Source organism: Manduca sexta, chromosome 17 (assembly GCF_014839805.1).
Source record: "Manduca sexta isolate Smith_Timp_Sample1 chromosome 17, JHU_Msex_v1.0, whole genome shotgun sequence".
NCBI lineage: Eukaryota > Metazoa > Arthropoda > Insecta > Lepidoptera > Sphingidae > Manduca > Manduca sexta.
The window spans coordinates 8,997,285-9,016,303 of record NC_051131.1 but is presented as its reverse complement, the minus strand read 5'-3'; the positions used below and the strand labels follow the sequence as shown (position 1 = coordinate 9,016,303).

Here is a 19,019-nt window from a genome sequence, read left to right as displayed (position 1 = left end):
AAGAAAAATACTTGTTATATTAGATACATATTATAATGACACACAAAGTACACATTGTGAGGATACAGAGAAGTAAAAAGGACATATTATAAGGATTTTATATTATGATTTCGCAAACACCTTTTACATCTTTCCGCGCGATGTCAACTCCTTTCGCGGAACATAAACCAACCTCAAATTGTTAGTATAGAGAATCTATACAAAATTATTAATAAATCCATGATGTCTTTATATAATAAAATAAGGGTTGGTTACTGCTGTATCGAATTGTTATAGGTACCTATTGAACGTATTGTCATTACATAAAAACACGTACACACATAGCAACAAAATATGTTAAAAAGTAGTTTATTCTATAAAAAATAATTCCGTTTTACCAGTTTATCATAACATTCCGTAACATTATGATGATAAATTGACTTTGAGAATGCTTATGATTTTTTTTAGGTATTTACCAAATTTAAACTGTTGCTAGTACCTATGCTTTCAAGCCTCTAAACCATCTTCTTTTTAACACAATTTCCTTCATATAAGTTTCTAAGTAATATCAAAATGCTAAGCCTATAAAAAATTATGAGCCAGATGATTACTGATTAATACAAATGGTCGGTAAGCGATGACGATTTTAAAATCTCGTTCCTACGTAGTATCAAGGTTGCCTCATAACATAGTTAGCAGAGTACCCCAATTCATCGAGCCAAATTTGTATTCTCATTCTGTTCTATTTTGTTCTATACACATTAGCGAGTAATGAGCAGTCGACAGACTTAAAGTTATTATCTGACGTCTAAACGTAAATATTTCGCTATTTGAGGGTGATTTCAAAGAGAGCCGCGCGTGAAATTCGGCTGAAGTAATGAAAAACAATAAACAGCGAGTGACCTCGGTTAGTGTTACACATCTCGAGCTAAAAAAGTATAAGGGTACATTTATTTCGTTTATATATAGTTAATAGCTCTCCAGGTTTACGCGTTTAAATCGAATACTGTTGCTTGGCAACCGATGTTAATTCTAGTCTTCGTTCCCAGTTAAAAAAATATTGGAAACCGGAGGAAAAATTTTCGCATTCCTAGGTCATGGAGCCCGTCATCTTTTAGGCTGGAAATAAAATAAAATCTAACAGTTTATAATTATAATTGACAACATACATTAAAAGGAATGAGACACATCTATAACGTGTGTCAATGCAATATGCATTAGATGAGCTTATATGATAATGTCTAAAAACACAGCAAGTTTGACATATTATACAAGATTAATATGAAATAAAAACTTTATTAAAAATATTGTTTCATAACTTTTTTACGAAATTTATAAATGAACCGAAATCGCCTGCAATAGTTGTAAATTTGGTGTACAAATTTAGTGGTGATTTTAACGATCTTAAATATAACAAATATAAAGTTCGTAGAACAATATTTCACATTTATTTATATGAAATACTTTCCATACATTTTCGTGAAGTTCGATGTGTACTGTGGCGTAACAGTAGTTACTATAGCGAGCCTAATACGTGAATCACTTGCCGGTTTAACATTTTCTAAATTCATTCTTAAAATTCTTTGTTTATATATCCGGAAATAGAAAATCCTGTTTAGTATTTATAGATTAAATTCCCGTGCAAATGCACCTCGCAACACTGGTGTTAGGTGTTTGCCTAGACCGCGCCTCGCGCACACACATCTGTATGCTATAGCGAACTAATATCATTGTAACTAGTACAATTTTGTTACCTTTGCTTACCAGATATATTGTTTTATAAATTTATCTGAATTTAAATTTTATAAATACTATAAAAGAGGTTTAATTGAGGCTTTATGGCTAAGCATATCAATTATTTTTATTATTTAATTGAGTGTTTAAAAGGACATTTAAGTATATTTTGCCTTTGCAACAAAATATTTTTACGACTCGGTATTTTTAGATGTAATTTATCAAGTATATATCAAATAAATACGAAACTTCTCCTAGTAATTAGCATAAAAAACCTATATTGAAAAAATATTTTATATCGGCCTGGACTTATAACTTTTGAGAATTGTTTGTTAAGAAGTCCGCATGTATTTAGCATTCGATTATATAAATGATAGGCTATATAATAACAATGGCGATAGATGGTTCAAAAGAACAAAAAGTACATATAGGATCCTAAAAGCTAGACCCTGTAACTTTATGTGGAACGATATGGGTACTTAACATGTACATATTATAATAGTATATTATTTCCTAAAGGGAAACATTTAAAACAAGTTTTTTTTTTTGTAACAGAATATATGAATAGTGCAAAAGTTTATTATACGTTCAATAATCATTTATATTAAACGAATCAGTTTTAGTATAAATCATTATTCAGTTTGCTTGCCCGTGTTTCGTAAACCAAAATTATAATTAAATAATATACATGAGCCATATATGAAAAAATTAAACCGCAATTTTCGGCACAACAAATTAGGACTAACTCATGTTTGGTGTTAAAACGTTTGATAAGTTTACAGATTTGTGCAAATATTGGCCGCCAATATTGATTATGTCTGCCAGTTTAGATGCTAATAAGTTGCTTGACTTCTTGGATGGTTAAATATTCGTTATTGAATAATCATTTCCTTATCTGTTACGTGACGTATGATTCAGATGCTATTAAGCGTAAGCAATTGAGAATTAAGTTTGAGGGCTCACTCAAGATCCAACCTGTTGCTGAGGACGTTTGATGAATTCAATCATGACAGAGTCCGATTGTCCTAAGTGGCTACTGGCTATCTTTGGTACCAATACTTCGGAACTTATTGTAAGTGCGATCTCAAGACTTTAGGGCAAGTTAAAATCATTCCTTATAAGAGACCACGGAAGGAGTCCTCTTTTATTACGCAACGGCGAATTTATTACGGCAGTCAGTAACTCGGGGTGCTTAATGCTCCTGAAGCCAAAAATATGTGTGCGGTCGTGACCATTGGAAGAACACCGTTTTAAAATAGGTAATTATAATTTACTACACTTTGCAGTTTTATTCTATAAGAAGATTTTATAACAACTATCAGTTTTCTGAAGTCGACAGTTCTTTATGGTTGCTGCAACTTTTAAGTTGGTTTATGAACAAAGTGATCGTGTACGCGGCATCAGTCAAATATTCAAGATTTTTTCTTTGTCCGTCTTAGTTTCAAATATATAAATAATCATTTTCTTTTGTTAGGTTTATTTTATAATTCCTAACCTATTTCTGCTTTACATTAGCTCGCGATATGATGAGGCATGTCTTTCAAATGTTATCGCTGTTGCTGTAATTTAATTTCATCAACTGTAATATTCTAACACCTTCGATTTACCTTTAGACTTTTAGCCTTGTCTAGCATTCTACAAATCTTTATTCGCTGTTTACGCTTGCTTTAGGCTGTATACTTCGAAATGAGCAGAGATGTGAATAATACTTTAGTAAAAGTATTTAAATAGAAAATGCAAATGCATTGTTACTTTAGTATTTAAAATAGAAATACAAAATAGATCTAAACAAAAGTATTTAAATACAAAATGCAAAATACCTAATTTCAAAATAGGTTTTTCTAATAAAATACCTTGTACTTATTTAACTGATTTTAATACCAGTGTTTGTTCAAAGGGTTCATCTTTCATTTTAAGTATATGGGGGGCCTCATAGTCATTCCACCGAATGAAAATAGTCGTTCAACAGGTTCTATATTTAAGGAAGAGTATTTTTACATTTGGACGCCAGTTCAAGGATTCTAAAGCATTATCTTTATCTTTAAAATATTGTAGTGTTTCCAGATCTAATATAGTCAACGCCATTGACCTCGAATTTGTTTTTCGCGCAATGTTAGCATAATATTGTTCTAGATGACAGTGGTGACAACATTAAGAATCATGATCAATGCGTTCATAAATGAACTAATTTTGAATTTTAAGAATGAAAAATGAATTAAAAATGTAACAAAACTATTTTATATCTTAGAAATACAAAATATTTATATAAAGTATTTCAAATACTAAATACATTTCGAAAAAAAAAATTTCAAATGTAAAATAAAAATAGGTATTTTCATTTTTTATTTGTATTTAAAATACATGTATTTCAAATAATTCACATCTCTGGAAATGAGTATACCTACATAGTAGATATATATGTATCTGTGTTACGTTTTTAGACATACTTTAATTATTAAATACGCGTATTGAAAGGCATAATTAATATTTTAATACCACGTTGTGTACCTATAACTTTTTACTAAGATAGTTTTGGACCACGTTACCTTGAAAGGAGACAACGAGGCGGGAAATCATTGACACAAAATACCCTAATTTATATGGAAATGCTGACCACAAGTACAATTCACTGTAAGAAATGAGTAGTCATCAATTCTTAATTATCACGCTCCCACCACCTATTTCAGAATAAAACGATATTGAAAAAACTTAGGATAGCAAACAACAGCTTAACCACTTTTTTTTTTTTTTGGTTTCGCGGAGAAGGTGCCTTATTACTACCGCCCAGTCTTCGTGGGGGCGACTGAGCGGTTATGCTAGGGTAAGCATGCCTTACGGCCCGGCGTTGAGCCGCCCGGATTTGATGGTGACCTTCGGGCGACCGCCGGGCCGAGTCCCTAACCCTATATACAACTTAACCTATGCACGGCCTACCAGCCAAACCTCCGCGGTGGTCGTCTTCGGCGCATTAGGCACGGCTGCGGGCTTCCTCTTACGTTGAAATGTCTAGTCTGCGACCGCAGCCGCCCCTGCGCGGTGCCGCCGTGCGTCCCTCCTCCTATGGTCTCAGAAGCCCCGCGCACCGCAAGACGCCCTTTGCGTCTACGGCAGCGTGAGGCTAACTACACACTGCCGTTCATCCCGGGGTCAACCAAAATGTGCAGATGCACAGAAATGCACTAGGGCGGACAGCCCCTGCTGCCCGCCGACGACCTCCTTCGTGGCCCCTATTAGTCGCCTCTTACGACAGGCAGGGGATACCGTGGTGGAAATACTCCAAACGCCCCCATTCTACAGGGCGGAACAGCTTAACCACTTGTCTTTCGGTAGATCCATTTTCTGGTAATAATTTTAAAGGAATTAAATTTAAAGTGACCTAAGTCGTTTTATTTAACAAATAAGATTGAATTTGATTCGAACCAGACTCGAAAAGTCTATATATGTTTTTGCAAAATTAGTTTTTTGTTACCTGTGCTACAGATAGGTCATTGACCATGTCCTATATTCACAATAACACAATATTAACCAGTCTTATAAAAGTACCTAAACAAAAAAAATAAACACAGCAATTCTAAACAAATATGTTTGGAATAGATGTGTGCCTGTGTCAACTAAAACAAAATAAGTATTAAGTACGTTCCTTCATATTTGAAAACCTTTAAACTAGTAACTGCCACAGCACCTCTGAAAAAAAAAATACCCGAACACCAGGGTATACTCAATATAAAACAGTGAATTTTGCTTGCTTGGATTTTTTGTGTGGTGTCTTACCACCATCAAATATTTCTGTAACACATTATCTTTACTTTGTTTTATAGAATAATATCAACCTTATGTTTTTCATGATGTTGATATTGTTTCGTTAATTTTATAAAATCGTTAAACTTCCAATGAACTTATCATGTGAAAAAGCCATTAAAATTGACCTCAACCGAGCCACGTGTCTATGTAAATGCATTTTAGAACAAAGATCCGTTAAAGAACACATAAAATAATTATGCCGGCCGTTTGTGATCTTGTTATCGTTTAAAACGTTTCGAATTATCGTCATGGATAATTTTAATGCATTTATTTGTATTGCACAGTGCTTACTGCTTAGTGTATCAATACCATTTATCGTATTCCGCTAATAATATCTAGGTTTATGTCTGTCGTGGGATGGCATGACGTGTGTTTTACTCATCGAGTTTCATATTCCTTTGTGTGCACGTTTTTATAAGCTCAGTCTGCATTTACATAAAGCAAAATTCGATGGCTTCTAAGTAAACTATCGTATCTGAAAAAATAGCGATGTTCACTTGTTTAACGTTTCGGTATGTAGGTACTGTTTACTAACAAAATCCATTAAAAAAGTTAGTAAATGATTGTTAATGAAGTGTTTTTTCGTTTATTAAACGCTAAAATTTGAATGTCGCAATTTTTCGAGATACGATAGTTTACTTAGGAGCCATCGAAATTTCAGATAAAATTTATGCTAGATTCTCAATAGTTCTATGAGTCATAATAGTCAATTGAATAATTTCTCATTTGAACAACGAAAATATGTATGCTATACTTAAATTATGACACATGGCCCTAAAATAAAGTCAATGTATATTTTTATTAATTGCGAGCAGAATGATTGTGACGTATGGCGGACATTAGCATTTTATCAACTATGCTTCCATTGACGCAATATGAGGTTGAAATCACATCCTTATTTTTTGTGATATTTTACGTCTGACCAATACTATAGAAAGCTAAGTTGAGCAATATCACGAGTACATTGTACAGCCATGCAGTACTTTGTAATCGTCAGTTAGATTTCTGGGTAACGTCATTGCTGGAAAAAGGCAGTCGAGGGACCTGTTTATCATATAAAAATGGTCTCGTAAGTTAATCTTGGAGTATTTAGAATATTTAGAGTGCTTAATGATGAGCAGCAAAGAGTGAAATTTTCAGAAAGGGAAATGCGGTCTGCAAATCGTTTTAATGACATTCAGATTTGACAAAAATTATGAATAGGGTTATATAAATCCATCGCCACTAATGATTAGCACAGATTTTTATAGCATACTTTGTCTATGTATTTCTATATATTAATATGTGAAGAAAATATTTTCTACCCCTTTTTGAGAATATTGCGCTTACGGAGGAGTATATGATTTGGCTCGATTAATGTTCTTATAAAGTGCATTAAAACTAAATTTATGAATTGTTATCGAATTTCGACTTTTGTAATACACAATTTAATATTATGTAGTAATTTATGTATCTACTACGAAACACCAAAGAACTTACAATATTATTATAACACTAATGAAATCATCAAAAGCTACAAGTTGATATTTTTAAAAGCTTTCACGATTATATTTTTAAATTAATGATTTATACGTACCGACGATCATGTTATTTCAAATTAAAATGCAAGCCCTTCGAACGTCCAGTCGTCAATTGTATTCCGTAAAAAACAAAAGAAAATAAGGAAAAAGTTCCTAAACTCTTTTTACATTCGGAAAGAATCGCATGAGTAGTTTCCATTAATTTTCCTCGTATGCTATAAAAAATAATGCTATTTTATGAATGGAATTCTTTGAAATAATAAAAGCGAGCATTTGAAGAAAAGAACGCTAAAGCGAACGGTTAAGTAGAATTTTTATTCACGGCTCTACATAGACGCACCTGGACACGATGCCGAGACGAGATAGAGAATGTATTTTAATACTCCAGATGCATACAAATCGCAAATCACAATCAAGACAAGTTGCCGCATATTTTATGAAGCTAGCTTAAGAGTATATAAGTATTTTTTCGCCATGGCGTAATGAGTGAGCATGGGCCGTAGCCAAAATACCTTTTTACAATCGTTAACGCTAACGTTATGTATAAGAAAGACATATCTTAGTAGTAGACTTATCGATAGGTTATGCTATTTTCATAATTTTTTTAGGCTTTCTATTAGCCTTTACGATTGTGATACGTAGTATCAAATTCTGATAATCAGAATCAATATTCGTATAATACATATTTTTACTTAAGATACCACCGCCCAGATTATTCAATTAGCATTACGCAACTCTAAGGTAATGAACAAATGAACCAGCACATACGACATTATCACTCACCTAGTTATGAATGTGTCTGATTACTAAAAAAATATTAATTTCTTGTTTAGAACGGTTTCGTCGAGTGCCGGAGTGGAGTAGAAGAGTGCGTGCAGATGGATGACTGTGCTGTCGTGATGCCTCGCGAGGGCTGCTGCGCGCGGTGCAAAGGATGTTGGTACAACGGCACCGAACACGCCTCGCACACCGAGTGGAACGAGGAGGGGAAACTGCTGCGATGTGAGGCTGGAGTAGTCACTATATCCAGGCCGGAGTGTTACGCGCCATGCGACAGGCCGAAGCATCAGCGGCACACGCACTATAACTGTCCAGTTTGTGATGGTGAGTTTCGATAGTTAATGCTTTGATTATAAAATATTAGTTTTTCTAATTTGTTTACTCGCCAGAAAACGGCACAAGCTTAGTTGAGCACGTTGGTTAACAGCATTAACAATATATATGGGGTAGGATGAATTTGATAAACGGTGTTAAAAATCATTATTCATTATGTTTAGTACTCGATTGACTATGTGCTGTAGTTGTTCTGGTTTTACCCCAATTATTCGTAGCGTAAGTTTCACGCAAAACAATTAACGTTTTATTATTTTCGAATCGGTTCATAAGGAATAAATTGGGTGGCGAGACTGGCGCAGCGATGTCTCGGAGCGCTCAGCGCCCACCCAGACTCGCAAGCGACAAAAAACAACCACCATAATCCCCCACGAAAACAAACACACGCTACGCGAACTTAATAAAACCATAATGACGATCACCTCGCTTCCAAACCTTAATATGTTTATTAAATTCCATATCAAATAATAGTAATTACGTGATGATTCGGAATTGCTTTTGAATATTGCCGACAAATTCCAACTGCTATCGTTTTATTGCTTATGTTTATATTTTATTAATTATATCTACTAGCTAGTTGCTAAGCGGTATGAGATCAAGGGATCTCCTGCTAACATCTCTCATCGTTAAGTCGCGATGATTAAAAATCGAAGGATGATAAAATGGTTACAATATTAATACTATTACGACTAGAGCGTGCTTATTTTTCATGTCTACTCGGAGTTGGGTCGATGTCACCGCTGATTAACCCACACGCGTCCACAAACAATGAAAACCATATCGCACAAGAAATGTTGCGCAGTAGCATTCCTACGGACAATAGACTAATCGGTATTATACATAAGTTGTCAGTTCAGTCAGATCATTATTGCGTATATAAAACAACGAAGACATTCGATCATTTATAGATTACTGCGCACCTCGCTTTAAACAGTACAGCTTTAGGTTAACACGGCGGATTTTGTTTGCACCTCACTGAGTATTATATGTATAGGAGTACACGATGTGCTATGTATACATGGGTGGCGCCAAAGAGCAATCAATTCTTTCGTAGTAACTGAACAAATAAAAGTATTTTAGTTTAAACGTCATAAATACTTGATGAACCGCGAAGACGTGATTACAAAGCTTTGATTGTAAGGAGATTACGTTGCTAATGGAAATGATAATTATAATCGAAAACGTTTTTATACGTATGCACTGACCAATAGCGCCGACGGGATGATCTTTTGGACCACCCAAACGTTTTCGCAAATCGATAAATAGTTTTAAAAATTAGTTCGAGATAAAGACATTGACAATGTAATAAGCTCATCATTATAGGTTCGTCGGGGTTTGGTTAAATTATATAGATATTTTGGTGGTCGAAATCTCCCACGGCGTTGCGTCTCTATTATTGACCATAAATCAAAAAGTTAACAACCTACTTAAAAGGTTGGGTTGGGTGGGTTTTTATACGTTGGTCAAAGCGGCCGCGCGTCGCCGTGGCTGCGGGAACGCCGAGGTGAATCCTCTGTTTATTTGTTTTAGGATCCCAACAGTGCATTAGGTTTTGTCTTTCCGATTATTATTTTCAGCCTTATCAACTTTGGGTTCTTTTATTTGGTTCGAGTGAGTAATGATATTTATTTGAAAGGATTCACTGTAAGACTTCGCTCCTTGCAGCATTTAGGTTTTGTGAGAGATGAAACTTTTTATTCAAATAATTTTTTTAAAAGATTTACAATGTTAAAAGATTTTGGCAAAGAAATACCTAGCTCATCTAAATTCGTATGGTGTTTTGAGAACGGCGCGTTATTAGGTATGCCTGATACGGCGATCTGAGAAATTGAAACAATTAGCTTGTGATATATGCGCGATACGTGTTATGAATTTTTAAAACATTTTTCGAACAGGTACCAGCGCTTTGCTCCTTGGAGTAATGCATATTGCTGAGCTGGGGCCTGATTGCGGCTGCAATATTACACAAACGGATGTATACTTGCCTGTTGTCTATGTATATCTGCAGTTATACTGTAATAGTTGTAACCAAAATAAACTTTTTATCTATCTAACATAATACCTAATGTGGAACTGCGAATCATTGCGATACACGCTTTATCTGGGTGCGGTTAGCTTGTGCATGCGCTGTCTTGATGAATCAACCGTGCGACCGAGCTCGCGCCTGTCTGAAATATCTTACATACTTTCGATATATTCATAGATATTATAGTCATTTAGAACGCGGGCTATTATAGTTTAGAACATTACAGACGACCAATGCAATGTTACGTCGAGATGTCACTAATGTTTACAGATGTATGCACTCCGAGCACAACATTAATAACAGATCTGTTACTTCTTGTGATCGTTATATCATTCTCAATACTGTCGCGAACTCATATTTAATCATGTAGAGTAAAATATAGCTACATACCCCAATTTAATGCTTCCAAATAACAGAATACTCATAATAACAGTTATTTGGTGATAGCAATCTTATGTCAGCCGGGGGTATGGTAGAGTGCGACGAAGCGCTCTGCTTATACGCGTATGAACCACTCGTACTGACAATGAATACATAATTGTTTACCTACAAAAGGACAACCTGCTTTATGTAGACGTCTCTAGTTTTACGACAGACACTTGACAGTTTTCATTGTCACAATTACATGTGTCGACGCGGCGGTCCTCGGTCAGCAGCGCGCATAGAATTGAGAGCCCGGGACTATTGAATGAAATGTATTTAAACCGAACATAAATGACAAATGAATAAACACTCCACATTGAAGTTGTAAATACTTTATCATTTTGAAAGGTTTTTAACTTGAAACACTTTATCTTGTGAACTAACATCATTAACGCTGTCGGCAGGTCGGGACTAAGTACTTTGAATTGAATATTTTTGTCCACCGTGGGGCCGAGGCGTGTTGCGGAATGACGCGTTAAATAATGATTGTTGCGTTAGTCTTGGTTAGGAAGGAGGTCAGGAGTAGGGAGATGTTGGGGTGTGAGTTGTAAGCTCAGCGCGATGTGCTGGCTGGTCGATGCTCCGCGGTGGGCTCGCCGTGTGCGGTCATCCGCGCCGCTGCGTCATTCATTAACTTGTTGATTGATTCATAGTCTTCCTTCGCTAATTTATGGAGTTTGCGCTTTGTCGTTGCTGCGCCGCCAGAGTCTGCTCCATTTTGGGAAACAATGGGCTGAATTTTTGTTAAAAACTTTTTTCGAAATGCGCCTCTGTTTTCAATTACAGTAAAGTTGTATCTTATTTAAATTGCAATTTAATTATTCGGCTTAACGTACGTTAAATACAGAATAATTTTATTTATAAACTATAGTGTTTTCTTGGTAATTTATCTGGTTGTGGCAATTACAGAATGGATCAAATTCCTGGATATGATTCATGTTTTTACCATTAAGTGTATTAATATGTACATAACATGCGTAGGTTTCCTCTTAATATTAAAACAATTATTGATAACTATTGTATCGTGTATTTAAAGGTAAAGAAGCAACAATGAATTAATAATATGAATTTACGTATCATTGTTCTATGAAACAATTAAAATTAAATGCAATGACGTGTTAATACAGGGAATTTATTCAGATATTTTTCTAAATGCCGTTGACTTGCCACGGGGTGATTAAGCATCAACCATAATAAAAAAGTACTTTAGACCACATAGAGGGATTTGGACTCTTCAGTGGACCATTAGAGAGCATGTCGGTAATCTGTTTGCCGCGGCCACGCACCCTGACTTAATCACTGAACGATACCGCTCGCTATCCCAGATTGGAATTTTTGTCTAATTTGTTCAATGTAGGGCACATACAAATTTCATAATGCAGAGTATATTTCATTAAAAAAATACATGTCTATAATATCCATAATAAGTCCACTTACGGTTTAATTTTTTTTGATGATGTTAAATAAAAATTACATAAAAATCAAGTATTTTATCATCGAACATCTTTATTCGTATCGTGTTAAGACGTCTAAGGTATTTTGAAATCGTCGACCTACATACACTCGCAGCGGTTTACCTTTACACGCACTGTTAGGCATCCGTTATGCGTTAGATAGGTCTTATAGGTACTATACATACTGATTTGTCATTCCTGTGAGTTGTAACGCAGTTACAAATGACAAGTCGCATGCTGTTGGTTTCGAGCTTTCCTCACTACATCCGAGACACTCATTGGTTGCATTGCTGAAAATGTTAACATAACTAGACCAATAGAGACAGATTTTTTCGTAATTTTAGTATTATCAGTATCAATTTATTTCTTTTTATCTTACTTTATAGGTACAGCAATGTACTTATTATTAAAATAATTCCCAATATAAAGAGGTAATGATTTTTTTTAATAGGGTGTCGCAGAATGCTTCATTTCACATGATGCTACTAAGTACAATGTCATCTAGACGGTTATGTCGGTCTGTGCGAAATTGGATAATATACACAGGCGGATCCCGAAACGCGACATACGTGAGCCATTATGGCGGGTTTTACACCCTGTGTAAGGTGTGTTGCCGCTGTCCATGAAAACCCTACGAGCGAATCTCAACATTGAAATTACCAGAACGCGATACACTGATTTGAGCCACTATTAGAATCTTATACAGTGGACGCCATCCAGGCGGCTACAACTACTGCAACCAGAATTTCAACATAGACAATTTGAATTTCCAGAGTGTGTGATCAACGGCCAGCGCGTGTGGGAGGGCCGCGACGTGCGCGTGCCGGAGGAGCCGTGCCTGTCGTGCCGCTGCGTACACGGCGCGTTGTCGTGCGCGAAACGCGCGTGCCCCGTACTGCCGTGTGCGCGCGCGCAGCACTACACGCCGCCCGGCGAGTGTTGTCCCAGGTGCTCGCATCCCACCTCAGACAAGATATTGCCGAGTGAGTATCTTAGATGGCAATTTGTTGCCAACAAACATTACTATAAGCACCGTATATGACTACAGACCAATTGCAACACTTATTTGTAATAGTTTTAAAAATAATATCTAACATGCTTTATTACTTTTTCAAATTTAAATAACAATATTAAAACAACTTTTTGTCAAACTAAACCTTTATTAAACAAATAAATACATTGTCTTAGCTTTAGCCCGCTTGTATAATTAATGCAGTCTTCCGTAATGGACTCGCAACACATCACATGAAACCATATCGGGAACTAATTTGGGCCTTGTTCTACCTCTGACGATAGTCAAAACAGCGCCATTGGGTGCAATGACCTTATTATAAACGCTACTTTGTCTGGGACATAATTTAGATGGCGTAGGCTTGCCTTAGACCTAGTAAATATTTCATACTAAGTTTGGTACAGGACCCAACTCTTGAAGCCTAATTCTGTTTTCAGATTTTATTTTGATGGTTAGAAAAAATAATACCATTGATTAAATAACATAATTGTCATTTCAGTTTCAGCAGCCGCGCCGTGGAAGCCCTGTATCATCGGCAAGGAGTACCACGCTCACATGATGCCATTCCGAGTGGACCCGTGCACCGACTGCACCTGCATGAACGGCACGGCTGTATGCACGCGGCACACGTGCCCGGTGCTGACGTGCGGCGCGCGCGCACTGCCGCCCGCGCCCGGCAAGTGCTGCCCCGAGTGCCCGCACATCGAACACGCCAAGGCCGCGTGTATCATTGGAAGAAAAACCTACCAGGTATTTTTTTTTATAACTAGATAGATTTTCGGTTAATTCAAATTTCACAATGTCGCAATTGTCCTTTTTTGGAGTTCTTATTCTGTGTTTAATTTCATCTTACTCGGTTCAGTGGTAAACCAATGTATGCAGGCTAGCTTTAAAAGCGTAACAGGCATTTATTTTCCTAACAAATCAATCTTCCTAACATAAATATGAAAGTTTGTGGAGATGTTACAAGTAAGTTAAAAAGTTATAACGGTTAATATAAGCTGAGTGGATTTGGATGGTATTTTGCACGAAGAAAGACCATATTCTGGATTAACAATCTCGGGTAGTTTTATAATTGATTTATAGATTTGCACCAGCGTGGACTTTATTCTGTATCTGGAATATAAAAGTCTGGTATTTGGGTGTGATATGGCGATAAGCTCGCCCCTTACCACATTAGAAGAAATACTCGTGGCGAAAAATGGGTGCCCTAGTTACACATCCGCGTACCTCTCCAGGGATAGGCGTGAGTGAGATGTATAGTGAATGATTTCTTTTTTGTACTTATAGGATGGAGAAACTTGGCAGTTAGACGCTTGCAAATCTTGCGAGTGCCACAACGGCGAACCACGATGTGCAATGGAACGTTGTTCCAATCTCTCCTGTCCTTCGGACCAGACTCTCCGCCAACTGCCTGGTGAATGTTGTCCAAAATGTGTCGATATGGACGGCATCTGCACTGTCTTTGAGATCTCACTATAAAACTTTCGACGGAAAGTTTTATAGTTTTCAAGGATCATGTAAATACCAACTAGCGTCAGATTGTGTGAATGGAACGTTTTCAATAAGAATTTCGAATGATGCCAGAAACACTTCACATTCTTCATGGACGCGTACTGCGACGCTTCGTATTGGTTCGACAAAAATCAATATGGGAAAGCGAATGCGGATAAAAGTAAATGGTCGGCGGGTGACTCTACCTCACAGAATCGATGGAGTGGCGGAAATCGTTCGCAGCAACGGCTCTGTGCTGCTTAAGTCCGAAATTGGCGTTCAAATGTTATGGGACGGTGATGGTTTCTTGAAGTGACTGTGTCCAGTGCCTATAAAGGCAAACTGTGTGGTTTGTGCGGAAATTTTAATTCAGTCGCCAGGGACGATATGAAAACTCGCAACGGGAAGCTGTTGAACGACACGTGGAAGTTCGGCTCGTCGTGGCGCGTGGGTGGTACCAGAGCTTGCACTCGACGGCAGAAGCCTCCAGTCAATACGCCGCTGCGCCAGTCCAAATTGAGCAAAGCAAGAAGATTGTGCCGAGGATTTGTCCGATACGATGCCTTTATGGAATGTGGAACTAAAGTGAATCCTCATCATTATCAGGAGGCTTGTGAGTTGGACGCCCGCAGCTGCACAGGTACGCGGTGTCACTGTGCGGCGTACCGGGCGTATGCGCGGGAGTGCACTAGGCTGGGCGCAGAGCCTGGGCCGTGGGCGCGCACAGCGTGGTGCGAGGGCCCGCTTCGCCCCCTGGCTCGCGCGACGTGCTAAGGGCCCGGCTCGCGGCAGGGACAAGCAGCGGAACCTCATGGATCTGAGTGCCGTCGCCAAGCCGAGCGGAAACCGCGCACGCCCGCCTCCGCCCATACTGCACTTATAGATCAACGCGGCGTGACCTCTACTAGTCAAAACTGCCATTGTGGCAATGCGAGGTAACTTTATTAATATATTCTAAAAAATAACGCCTAAAAGTATAATGATCATATTTCTACACGTAGAGCAATAATATTCGTAACCTAATAGGATAATAGGTATCGGGGCTTAGGGGAGCCATAAATTTGATTCGCAGTTTAAATTATTGAAAACTAAAACAGACTAAAATGACTTAATTAGGCTACAGAGTGTAGATATTGTTTTTTCGTTTAAACATAATACCAGAAAGATAAAAGTTAGGCACTACGTAATTTTACCCAGGTCTAGATGGCAGCTACTATAAAAGAGTCTAAACAGTAAGGAGGTCTGGCTTTAATATTTTTATTTATTTTAAAAAACAGATATGAATTCTTATAATCTAAATTTCGTATCTCCCACAGAGCGGTGACCATTTTTAGTGTGGCCTTATAACAATATTTATAGTTATAGACTCATGTCCAAATTATATGCAGTTTATTAAGCTATTGGCAGAAATCATTAAACTGCAATAATTTACGTTTTTTATTTTCGTTTTTATACAACGTTGTAAATAAAAATTTTATTTACACTTATGTTAAGATTTTTCTGAATTAGTTCCATGAATTTGATATATTATTTTCAATTAAATTTCTAGAATTGCATATGTACTGGTTTTAGATATGTGCATTATAAGATTAAGTATGAAAAACATATATATATATATACAAGACTCTCGAAAACGGCTGCTGATTTGGACGTAATCTGATATTATGCAAATATTAAGTGATTTTCTATGGCCTGTGGGTTATTTTTAGAAGATTCCCTATCTTTTTCTTTTTTAAATAATTTTGTCACTCGATATAGGCAGATTAGTGTCCCCTGGGACTCGACGAGCTGCATCGCTCGTTGTCATAAAATGCGTACCACTGATCTGATATGCATTTGCATTTTTGGTATTTTTACGATAATATACGGTCCTCATAGGGGTTTCAGCGGCCCCTGTGTATCCTCATCGCGGACCTAGATAACGAATGAAGGTTACCTCCTATTTACCAGTAGTCAGAGGCGGCCTTAGGGGGTGACGAACTGGGCAACCGCCGGGGCCACGCGCGGTGCCTTAGAGGAACTTTTTTACGATCTTACCGATAAAACGTAAAATGTCGTTTAAAGCCGCCGTTGCCAACGGTCAGAAAATACTGCAGAGACATCTTGTGATATCTCTCAGACCCTAGTCCAGGACGTATGAGGACCTGTGTTATAATGTTCATTGTTACGAAATATCGCGGTTAAGTTGACTGTCTTTCGCTTTAATATCGCTTTACTACCTCGTGGAATTATAATTAACGTACCACAAAAATATAGCTTTTAAAAAAGTCGCAGTACCGTCGTGTCACCTTGCTAAGGCTTGAACAGAACCTAATTGATCATTCGTTGAAATAATGTAATCAGTTTTTTGTTTCAAAATTAACAAACGTTAATCTTAACCAAAAAAGTAAATTCGATACTTTGTTCACAATACGACATGTTAACCTTTTACGTATCTATATGAAATTGTCATTTATTTCAGAGTATTATGAGAATCGGACACTGGACTGTACGTGGGTTGCATCTATAAGGCGCAGCCGGCTTTATAAGGAACAAAGATCTATCTACTCAAACAGTATTCATAAAAATATTTCTAGTTATTAAACGAGATAATATATTATAACTAAGATCACCTGTGAAGCTCACTATTGCCTCGCATTTACTGACCAGCTACATGCTTCCAGAAGCTTGGTACTGCAAAACGTCACTTATAAATTACTGAATTTGAACTACTTTTCGCTATTTAGACCTGTTTTGTACACATTTTTATACCTATATAATATTTAAAAATCAACTGCTGCTACAGGTATTCAAATGTAAAAATGATTTGCTTACAAAAAAACCATAGAATCGAACGTTAATGTCGTTGTGTAGCAAATAAACCCAATAAACGATATAAATCGTGCAAGAGTAATGAATAAATCAATGAACTAATTTACCTTTAAGTAATTTATTTTATATTTACTGTTCATCAGTAAGTTATACCGTGTTGTTTTACAGTACGAGGCTAATAATAAGACACAAACACTATTTTTGTATGTCGAAACGTATAATGTATGAAGACTAATAGGTTTTCCTGTCTGCTGGCTGTAATCTATATGACAGGTCAACACCTTATTCACTTAAATTAAGTAATTTAATACGTTCTTATATTAAACGTTTTTGTGAATGTGATAATTATTAGCTTTGAATATTTCAGACAGTAGAAGAACGTTCGATAAAACATAGTTCAAATTAAGATCTCATCTGTAGGTAGTTCTTTACGAAAATCTTAGATAAATCTAGCTATCCGAAGCCAAGAAGCTAATGAAACCGTATGAGACATGTACATACGTAGAACATAGTGCATCATACATAAATAGCGACTAAAGCGTAGTTAGTTTTAATGTTTTTATAATAATTGAAGACTCGATGTAAAGCTTAGCTATTAGATACGTTACCAATGAATTTTATTTTTGACTTTGAACTATAAAGTAGGAATTATAACGTGATTATTATTTATTTCAAAGTGTACAAGTGAGGGAGTCGAATCGTATTGTTTTTTTGTTGTGAAGGTGCGAAGTGCCATCGTAAGCGGCCAAAAATCTTTAACCCGCGTATGTGATAATGATCCGTCAAATGCTTGTTTGGAGAGGATCGTCTACTTAATTATATAAAACTATTATACTTGTTTTAGACTCTCAATGTTATAAGTAACTCGTGTAATCGAAAATATTATCATATTCTTAATGTTTGTATCCAGGCTGCTGTATTTCCAGTTATTTTATTTATTTCCGTAAGATGTCAGCTGCATTCCATGAAACACTGCTGAACTGTCATTCGCTTCATTATAATTTATTTTGATTAATATTTATTAAGAATAATTTCCTTAAACCTATATACATATTTGTCTCTTAAGTACACCCTTTTTGGTATTATTAAGCAAGGTCTACGTTTTATGTAGGCTTCTAAGTTATTTAAGAGATTTAATTTTGCATACCTACTTATTAATCAATGAAATATTGTCGACGAAGAAATATAAGCGAACGAAAAAAATATTTTCCTATCATTTAATAAGATTCGATAATTGAATAATTCTTTTTTCAAAATAAAAAATTAAAGCTTGCTTTATGGTTCGAATTGGGTAAGTAGGTATGCGCAATCGCCATATTATTATGTTTATTTTGATACAAGTGATTTTAAGAGGATATAAGATTAGAATGTTAGAAAAATGATAACAGCTGCATTGTTCTATTTTATTATTATAACGACACAACAAATGGAAACTGAACTTTGTTTGCGTTGCTGAACATTGTAAACGATCAAATAAGTTAAACGAACAAAGAATTACGTAATAAATAATTACTATTCAACAGTGGTTTTATTTCGCTTACCTACCTAATGTAATATTTAGTTCTACAACATGTTTGCATTCGAATTCTATCTTAAATAGTCCCATTACTAAAATCTGGCTGTACGCCAAATTTTCTGAAATTTTGTGTCAT

The 19,019-nt window shown here is 36.2% G+C and overlaps 1 protein-coding gene across 1 annotated transcript in view; it reads left to right on the top strand.

Annotated features, from left to right (window-relative positions):
* LOC119188412 (kielin/chordin-like protein) overlaps positions 1 to 18,887 on the top strand; it is a 41,677-nt gene extending 22,790 nt beyond the window's left edge. Inside the window, 8 exon segments of the mRNA XM_037439592.1 lie at positions 7,868 to 8,138; positions 12,824 to 13,033; positions 13,562 to 13,812; positions 14,353 to 14,528; positions 14,530 to 14,861; positions 14,864 to 15,303; positions 15,305 to 15,491; positions 17,018 to 18,887. Of these exon segments, the coding sequence (XP_037295489.1) occupies positions 7,868 to 8,138; positions 12,824 to 13,033; positions 13,562 to 13,812; positions 14,353 to 14,528; positions 14,530 to 14,861; positions 14,864 to 15,303; positions 15,305 to 15,439 (1,815 nt within the window). The 3' untranslated portion in view covers positions 15,440 to 15,491; positions 17,018 to 18,887.
* Positions 18,888 to 19,019: the final 132 nt, after the last annotated feature.